The 8,871-nt window shown below is 32.9% G+C and overlaps 1 protein-coding gene across 2 annotated transcripts; it reads left to right on the forward strand.

The window, feature by feature from the left end:
* The first annotated feature begins 304 nt into the window (after positions 1 to 304).
* On the forward strand, positions 305 to 3,661 carry LOC105803930 (transcription factor SPATULA). Of its 2 annotated transcripts, none has more exons than XM_012636374.2 (8): positions 305 to 781; positions 1,106 to 1,231; positions 1,343 to 1,408; positions 1,491 to 1,556; positions 2,472 to 2,783; positions 2,863 to 2,917; positions 2,991 to 3,159; positions 3,270 to 3,661. In XM_012636374.2, the coding sequence occupies exons 1-8, from the start codon at positions 452 to 454 to the stop codon at positions 3,328 to 3,330; spliced, it is 1,185 nt and encodes a 394-aa protein (XP_012491828.1). In that variant the 5' UTR covers positions 305 to 451; the 3' UTR covers positions 3,331 to 3,661. The 2 variants fall into 2 exon arrangements, with proteins under 2 accessions (XP_012491828.1, XP_012491829.1); XM_012636375.2 differs by having other exon boundaries at positions 309 to 781; positions 1,127 to 1,231.
* The last annotated feature ends 5,210 nt before the right edge of the window (positions 3,662 to 8,871 follow it).

The raw sequence follows: 8,871 nt of genomic DNA on the forward strand, positions 1-8,871 counted from the left end.
AATGAAGCCATGATTTAATGTCCCCGCACGTGCCCCCGTGACCGTGAGTGCGAGTTTAGCTGACACTGTAGTAAAACTTTCTTTAGTCTTACCTTTTGTTGTTTGACCGCCCAATCATTCGCCGTAAAAACTACACCTGTTCCCGCCAGTCATTTTTTTACATGATGTAATTATCTACTGAATTTAATGTAATGTAATGTAATAAAACATAAGTTAAATGTTAATATCATTATTATTTCACAAATATAACTTCCATCACATTTCATTTTGTTTTTCCTTTCGTCGTTAGAAAATAAAAACAAAACCGCCCACAATATACATAGCTTCCCCGTTTGTGCAAAGCTTTTACGTTGTACAAACCAAAAGCCAAAGCAAAAAAGACAGTAACCGAAGCACATGGATGAAGAAAAGAGAAAAACCATTTTAAACTGAAAAAAAAGGAAGGCTAGAAATGGGAGATAACGTTAACCTTAACATGTTTCATTATAAGAATATCAATAATAATTGCTATAATTATAATAATGGGACGTGTTTACCTCCTCCTCCTTCTTCAGATGATATATCCAACCTTCTTCATCAAATTCTAGGTCATTCTTCTTCTTATTCTTCTTCGTCTTCGTCATCTTCTGGAATGGCCCACTTTGGGGGTCCATCTGAGAATCCACGGCGGTTATCACCGTCACCAGCACCGCCCGGTGGTGGAGTGAAGCAAGGTGGAGGGTGGGGTTTGGTTGGAGCTCCTGGTGAGAACGATACCGATGAGTACGACTGTGAAAGTGAGGTGAGCGTCTGGTTTTTTTTTTTTTTTATGATTTCTATTTGTTGCTGAGAAAAATGGTGCTTGGAAAGGGATAAAATTGGAGACGTTTTGTTGAGAAAGGTTAAGATCTTAGTTAAAAATGAGTTAAGATTGCATGCACTTATATTTGATTACATGAAGCAAACAGTATGGACCATTCCAAGATTCTATTTTTGAATGTGAAGATATTCATTTTTTTAAAGAAAAATATTACCTTTTAGCTCTGGTAAAGTAAAGGTTTCTTGCTTTGTTTTCCTTTGTTATAATTCAAATCAAGCAAAGTCTCAAACTTTTTTATATATATAGTTTGAAATTTGTCATAAGCAGGAGGGTATTGAAGCACTGGTGGATGAGGCACTACCAAAGCCAGCTCCACCTCGTAGTTCCTCAAAAAGAAGCAGAGCTGCGGAGGTTCACAATTTGTCTGAAAAGGTTAGTTTGATTCTAAATCTTTACTAATGGGGAAGCATTTATTCGATTTTATTTTATTTTTATTCAAAGTTTCTTCATGGATTTCTGATCTATGGAGTTTGATTGTGGCAGAGGAGGAGAAGTAGGATTAATGAGAAAATGAAAGCATTGCAAAACCTTATTCCAAATTCTAACAAGGTATTCTTTTTTTTCCCCAAATATTGTTGCATTACTCATTTGGGTGATATATAAGAGGGATTGAATCTTATATTCATGGCAGACTGATAAGGCTTCGATGCTTGATGAAGCTATCGAGTACTTAAAGCAGCTTCAGCTTCAAGTTCAGGTATATATGTCAACAACTTTACAATTTTTGCTCTTTTGTTGGTGAATCCACAGCTGTAGTTTAGCTTATATTGCCTCTCTTTGTGAATCCGCATATGGGGTTTTGATATGTAGAAAGAATTTGCATAAATATTGGTTAGGCTGTTTTATGACATTGAAGAATCTCAAAGCTCAGTAGCAAGTTCGTAAATCTACTATTGTCTTCTTTCAGAAGCAGAAACGGTCTGTTTCTTGAAAGTAATCTTGAAGTTAGTTGAAATAACCACATTTTAGTTTGCTTTAGCACGTTTGGAAAAATATGATCCTATTAATTTCATTGTTAGTCTAGCTTGTTGATGATTGAAGTTCAAAGACTCTAACTTGATTGTAGATTGATATGTCTATAGAACTTCAGCATCCACAAGCGACATAAAGTTGAAACTTGACCAATACGGTGTCTATTATGTACTGTGATGTTATGAAAAATCTGTTGAATTAATCCACTCATGGTATAGTTCCATGGAATACTTGCTTTAGAGGTGCTGCCAAGTGTATATGACATGGAAGCTAGTTGAAAACAAGCATTATATAAATGAGAACTCAATGTCGAAAACCCTGTCTGAAGGTGCAAGAAGATTGTCTGTGAGGGTTTTAGTGGCAGCTTACATCTTCTATTACAAGATAAGGTTTATGTGACACGTGAATGCCTCATTTTAGGTCTGCATTGCATATTAATAGCTGTAAATCAGTAAAAGTTTTATTATAAAAGACTGTTGACTTCGGTTCTATCTGTAGCAGGGTGTTGTTTCATAGCCTAGTTAGTATATCCTTTTATTTTCTATGTAGAATTGCTAATAACAAACAGAAATACGCGTACAATGAGAGATGTGTTTAGAAAGTTTGCTTCTGATTTGTTTACATTGTCTTCGTTTTTCAGATGCTATCAATGAGAAATGGATTAAGCTTGCATCCAATGTGCTTGCCTGGAGTTTTGCAACCACTACAGTTTTCCCAAACAAGAATGAACTTTGGTGAAGAAAATGGATCTCTACCTATGAACATGTCGGATACAGTACCAGCAAATCCGGAAACCTCGGTGCAGATGGTTTTTGATCTACCCAACCAATGCTGTTCCTCAAACCCTGGATCAGTACCAAACATGTCAAACATAATTACTTCGGAAACTTCATTTGGATTGGAATCAATCCAGGCTCATTTTGGGCCATTTCAGTTCCTCTCATCATCTCAGGTAAGTCATATGCGTGACAAAGCATGAAAATTTAGGGGAATTATCCTTACTGGTCATCTTATGTTAAGGGATTGTGAAGGATATTTGCAGGGAAGACATTCTGCATCATCATCAACTGAAGACAAACACACCAGGTATGCACAAAAGCTTGCAATTTTCAACTTAGTTGAAATGGTATGACTTCTTCCTGGTTTATCTGTCTGTCAGAATTTGGTCTAGCTGCAACAACCACAGTTTCACTTCCCTTTGATACACGAGAATCTGATCTAAAGGAAAGCTGTTCTCTTGATGCTAGTACGATGAGAAGAGAGCAATCAAACAGTGTACTCTTAAAGAATTTGGACCATGACCTTATACTTTCTCCGCACCATACCCGGTAAATTCGCTTCCCCCCCCCCCTCCTTTTTTTTTCCTTAGTTTTCCACATATGCAGGCACAATATCATTCCATGGATTAATTTCCATCTTTTAATAAACACTTGATCAGTAAGCAAGCAGGAAGAAGTGACACCGGTGATGAAATCGGGATAGACACACCGAACTTCTGAATCTTCCGGTTAACTAAGGCTAGCATGTTAACATTTCGGATTTATATAGAGACAATTACGGTCAGGTTTTGTGTCTCTTTTGTATTTCTCACAAAGCCTCCATAGAAACATCCAGAAGTGGATGAGTAGAAATGCAGCAGTAGCCTCAGATGTTTCTCACTGAAGTAAACTTTTTTTTCCTTAACCTTTTTCTTGGGTAAATTTAGCAGCTGCTACTTACTTTTTCTGATAATTTTCTATCATAATTTTCTTGCTCAATCATCTGTAATTTACATGGGAAAAAAAAAACTCAACTGATAGTAATTCATAGTTCTTGCTTTCTTGAACTAAACCGGGTATTTCATGCTCTAATCTTCTATCATCATAAGAAATGCAAGTCATTTCTTCATAAAAATATATTATTTATCAAGTCACCATTTATAAACACTGATTTTCTGGGCATGCGTATTTTAACTAGTTTGATGGTCTTTCTAAATATTCTTGGATTCTGTGTTCTTCAATCTGCATTAATTATGATCTTCATCTTTCTAGCCAGAAGAAACTTGAAAATGAAATGTCATCTTTTTATGTAAACATTGGGATCTTAAATTCCTGATAAGGGTGAAGCTGAAACCATGGCTTATCTATGCTAAAAGATCATTCTGAAGAAGATGACGATAAATACAATGATAATGACAAAGACAATTTTCTCTTTTCTATAATAGCAAAACGTAAAGGAAAAACAAAATTAAAGAACTAAATTGAAATATATGAGATGGAATAAAATAATAATAATAATAATAATAATAATAATAATAATTAGTTTATCCATTGAGCATTAATCTCAAAAGTAGTATCAATGACAATGACGAGCCAGGGTTACCTGGTAAGAGAATAAGATAAGGAAAGCGACTGGCCAGGTTTCCCTCGACCACGAACATGAGAATTAGATGCTTCTTAACGTTTACATCAATTTCCTTGTCTATTTTATGTTTGCCAGCTTTGCTCGGACTTGCTGTCTGGAAACTTTCTTTTACGTCAGTGGGAGTTTTTGTAACACAAGTTCAAAGCGGCATTGACTATTCATATTATGATATAGCAAATGATTAGAGTTAATTTGTTAGTTTTTTTTTTTTGGTTCAAAGAAAGAGATAATATGCTAGTATATTCCAAAGTATTTTTGCATTGGTACAATGGGAAGTTCATATTTATTAAACCTTTTTTTCAAGCATATGCAATTTATATTTACTAAAATATATGCTTCTTCAGGAAGGAAACAAATGAGAGAATTCATCCAAGGTTAAAACATGATTTTTGTAGATGTTGTGCACCACTCTTTATCTCCTTTGTGTCAAAAACCAACTGTCCTTCATTTATCCGTAAGTTTAAGAACCACAAGTCACTTTCATTAGAAAGATCATTGTTAATGGGATAAGGCCTCCCATGAGTAAGATGATCTTTCTGATCTAGGCAATTTTACTAAAGCAAGACCAGCTATATGGACTGATGCAATTATTCTACATGAAGTGGTCTATTTTTTCGAAGGGAAAAATAGACGGAGCGGGACCAATGATTATTAGATTGGACTTAAAGAAAGTTTAAGATAAATTTGAATTGACATTCATTGGTAAAGTCTTTCGATATTTCTAGTTTCTATAGAAATGAATTTATTTTTTTATGAATTGTGTTTCATACAATCCCTTTTCTTGTTCATGTCAGTAATCGTGGATGAAGATAAACTCCAAAGTTTTACCCCTTCACATGGAATAAGACATGACCCTTGTCCCCGTATACTTTCATCCTATGCATTGAGTTCCTAAATCTCCAAATCATACAGGAATATCAGGCAAAAAAGTGGAAACGTATTAGAACTTATAACAGAGGACCAACTATATCGCACCTTCTTTTTTTGTAGATGGTGTGTTTTTATTCTCTAGGACTAATAGAAACTCAATTGCTGCAATTGAAAGAGGTCTTAGAGAAGTTCATCGAGGAATTAGGGCAGAGTGTAAGCCTCAGTAAGTCTCGAATATTGTTTTCACTTTCTAATGAAGAACAAAGAATTTTGGCGATTAATAGACTGAACATCGGACCAGCGGATGAGATTGCCAAGTACCTTATCGTTTCAATCCACACGAAAAGAATCAACAAAAGGGGTAATGACTTCATAGTTGACAAAATTCTGGCCAAGCTGTTCTTTTCGAAAGCCAAATTGTGTTCCCTACTGGCCAAGTGATCTTGATCCAATTCACCATGATAGTCCTTACAACCTATTTCATATAGCTTGCATCTCTTATGGTGGGAGATGATCACTAAACCTAGGAAGCAAGGAGGTTTTGGAGTTAGAGAAGCCAAGTTTAGAAACCAAGCACAAATCACTAAACTCGACTAGAGACTTTAGAAAGAAAATGACAAACTTTGGGCCAAGATCCTTCTATTTATGTATGTCAAAGAACTGTCAAAACTTGAAAAGTGTAAAAAATGTCTCCATAACTTGGAGTGACATATGAAAAATTAGCCTTTTTCTTGAGGAAGGGATCAAATGGATTGCGTGTAATAGTGAACATTTGTTAATTTTTGAATGGATAATTGGATGGCCTAAGTCCTCCCAAAACTTTTGTGGAAGACCATATGACGCTTAAGGAAAAGTCTCAACCTCCCTGAAGCCATCCTCCAAAGCTTCTACCACACCTCTATAACTATTCGTTACAATGTGCGAGATGGTTTTTTTGGAATTTCTCAAACTCATATGAATTCACACTCGATAGAATTTAGCAAATTGCAGCAAATAAACCTATGGAAAATCAGAACAAACAAGATGAAAACTGTAGTTGGATCTAGAAACAGAAACTACCTTCTAGGCTTGTGCTTTTCATAATGGAATGTTGCCATAAAACCCTTCCCACTAGATTCTTATTGAAACATCGAGGTATAAATTTGTAGGACCCAAAGTGAAAGCACTGGACATTTCATAAAGAATGCATAATGACAAGAAACTAGCGAGTTACTTTGTTTCCAAGCGAATTGTAGAAAACTCAGACAACATAACTTGGAAGGACTGGTTAAAACTCAACATTACCGCTAACTCTTGTATCAAAAGCATAGGATACCCTATAAATTAGTTTTTACCTTCATGATGTGCGAAATTTGGTTGTTTAGAAATGCAGTGGTGTTCAAAGACAAGCATGTTGATAACATTACATCTATTCGAACAGTGGTGAAAACAGGTGAATTGTATTTCTTGTTGAACCTTTGAAAGAGAATGTTGCCACCTATAGCTGTTGGCGTTATATGGAAGGCCCCAACTCATGGATGGCTCAAACTCAATATAGATGAATCTTTTGTCGAGGATCCCGAAAAGGTATGAGCTAGAGCAATTAGCAAAGACCATGATGGAGGTTGGATTGTTAGTTCCTATCGTCACATTTCTCTCACGTGTGGAAGCCAATTTATCCATTACTGTTGGATACCTTGAAAGCAAAGTTGATGCCACTTCTGTGATCAACTTTATGATTAATAAGAATGACATTAACAACTCTTCTTGTTGAGCTTCTACATTGTGTGCACACGTTAAGGAATAAGTGTGTCAATGCATTAGCACACATAAGAAGCAATTTTTCAATCCTTTAAGCCGAGGTTAACCTTAACATTTTTAATCTTTTGTGTTTATCTAGATGTATTTTATAACATTCTTCTTTTTAAGGTTTAGACTAAAACTGAAAATGTTACGTCTAACAATATTTTAAGTTAATAAAAATTCTTTTCCTGACAAAAAAAATTATATGTTGTGCCAATAATACATTTATTTATAATTAAATTATGTCACATAGGTAGAAACATTTTTAAAACATTTATAATGTTTCAATAGTTATAATTGAAAAATTACAAGCGATCCAAAAGTTATGTCACTTGTTATTAATTAAGAGCTGTGAGTATTCATAGTGATAAGTTATATTACTTAATTAATAACAAATAGTTATAATTATTCAAGTAAATATCTATTAAATAATTATGTTTATGTGGTGCTCAAATCCAGCCAGGACAGTCTGACTCGAATTCCGAACGCCACATTAGCCCAAATCACCACAAAGCACACCAACCACCAAACACACCTCACACAATTATTCATGGAATATTTGATAACCTTAAATCATGTTTCTATTGCGCTACGCTGATCATCAAGTCATCAGCATAATTCGTAAATTGAATTTTTAACAAGTAAATATTCTAAAAGCTTCAATTGGACATTCATGTAGGTAATAGGATATTTAAAAGGTTATATTTGAAAGGATTTTAGAAATAATTTTATTTAAAAACAAATGATTAGATCTAAATCATAATATAGTAAAATGTTGAAAAACACCATTTCAAAATAATATAGTAGAGTAATACGTATAAATCTTGTTTAGGAAGATTCATTAAAACATCATGCATCTCTTCATAAAATCATCATCACTTAATTAGTTCATACTAAACTCATGATTAATTTCCAGATCACACATAAAACATATAAGACTAACCTTAACAACCAATGGCTCTTCAACCTGCACTTACAAGTTAGTCGAACAATTACTCATACCATTCAATTATCTATTTGAAGCAATAATAAAAGCTCCAAATCAAACCGATTAAAAGTCTATAATGTCCAATTACAAACCACTAACAGTTCAAGGTCTAAAACTTCCTTTAAATTTGGCAATCAAGTCCAATTGTTAACATTGTTAAATTTTTTGTCAATTTTGTTGATGTCACATTTTAAATAAAAATACTTTGTATTCATGTAATTAAAAATGACGTTATAATGAAGATGAATTTAACAAAATATTTTTAATAATGCTAATAGCTAAACACAATTTTGATATCTAAAAGGACTAACCCAAAAATAAAAGTATATTGACTAAATTTTATATTTACGAAGATTACAAGGACTTATGACATATTTTAACCTAGTATAAAAATATGAATATTTTAATTATATAAATATGAGTATTTATTTAAATCATGCTTAGCTTCATGCCTTATGACTCTAATGTGTTAATATGTATGTACTCTAGTATATGTAACATATGTAATTTAATTAAGTTTTAATTAAGCATTATCTATTATTAAGTTTATATATAACATTGATTATTACAAAATATTTTCTTACTATAAAATAAATTTCAATTATTAAAAGGAAATTACACTATAATATTTTATAACAAGTATATTTATGTTGGGTTTATTTTACAAAGAACAATATAAAATATAAATTTATAAATATAAAACAAACTCAATTAAACAATAAAAAGATAAGAAAATCTCAGAGGTATATTTGCTTTATTAAAAATAGCTTTTATGAAATATTTTTAAAAATCAGTAAATATTTTACATAAATACATCCGAATGTATTAATTTTCTTAAAAAATAAATCATTTTTTAAAAATTATTTTTTAAATTATTTTAAGTCAAACAAACCAAGAATAAAATTTAAGGAAATGACAAAGTGGAATCAAAATCAGAATATATATAATAAAAAACAAGTGAATAAAAGGAAAAAGTGTCGGATGAAAAACAGTGATT

The sequence above is a fragment of the Gossypium raimondii genome, chromosome 11 (genome assembly GCF_025698545.1).
Source record: "Gossypium raimondii isolate GPD5lz chromosome 11, ASM2569854v1, whole genome shotgun sequence".
Taxonomy (NCBI): domain Eukaryota; kingdom Viridiplantae; phylum Streptophyta; class Magnoliopsida; order Malvales; family Malvaceae; genus Gossypium; species Gossypium raimondii.

Bases quoted from the DNA above. Each gene is read 5' to 3' on its own strand.
- LOC105803930 (XM_012636374.2), top strand. From the start codon at position 452: ATGGGAGATAACGTTAACCTTAACATGTTTCATTATAAGAATATCAAT. The intron at 2,784-2,862 runs GTAAGTCATATG...GGGATTGTGAAG, and splicing joins AGTTCCTCTCATCATCTCAG to GATATTTGCAGGGAAGACAT. The intron at 2,918-2,990 runs GTATGCACAAAA...TCTGTCTGTCAG, and splicing joins ACTGAAGACAAACACACCAG to AATTTGGTCTAGCTGCAACA.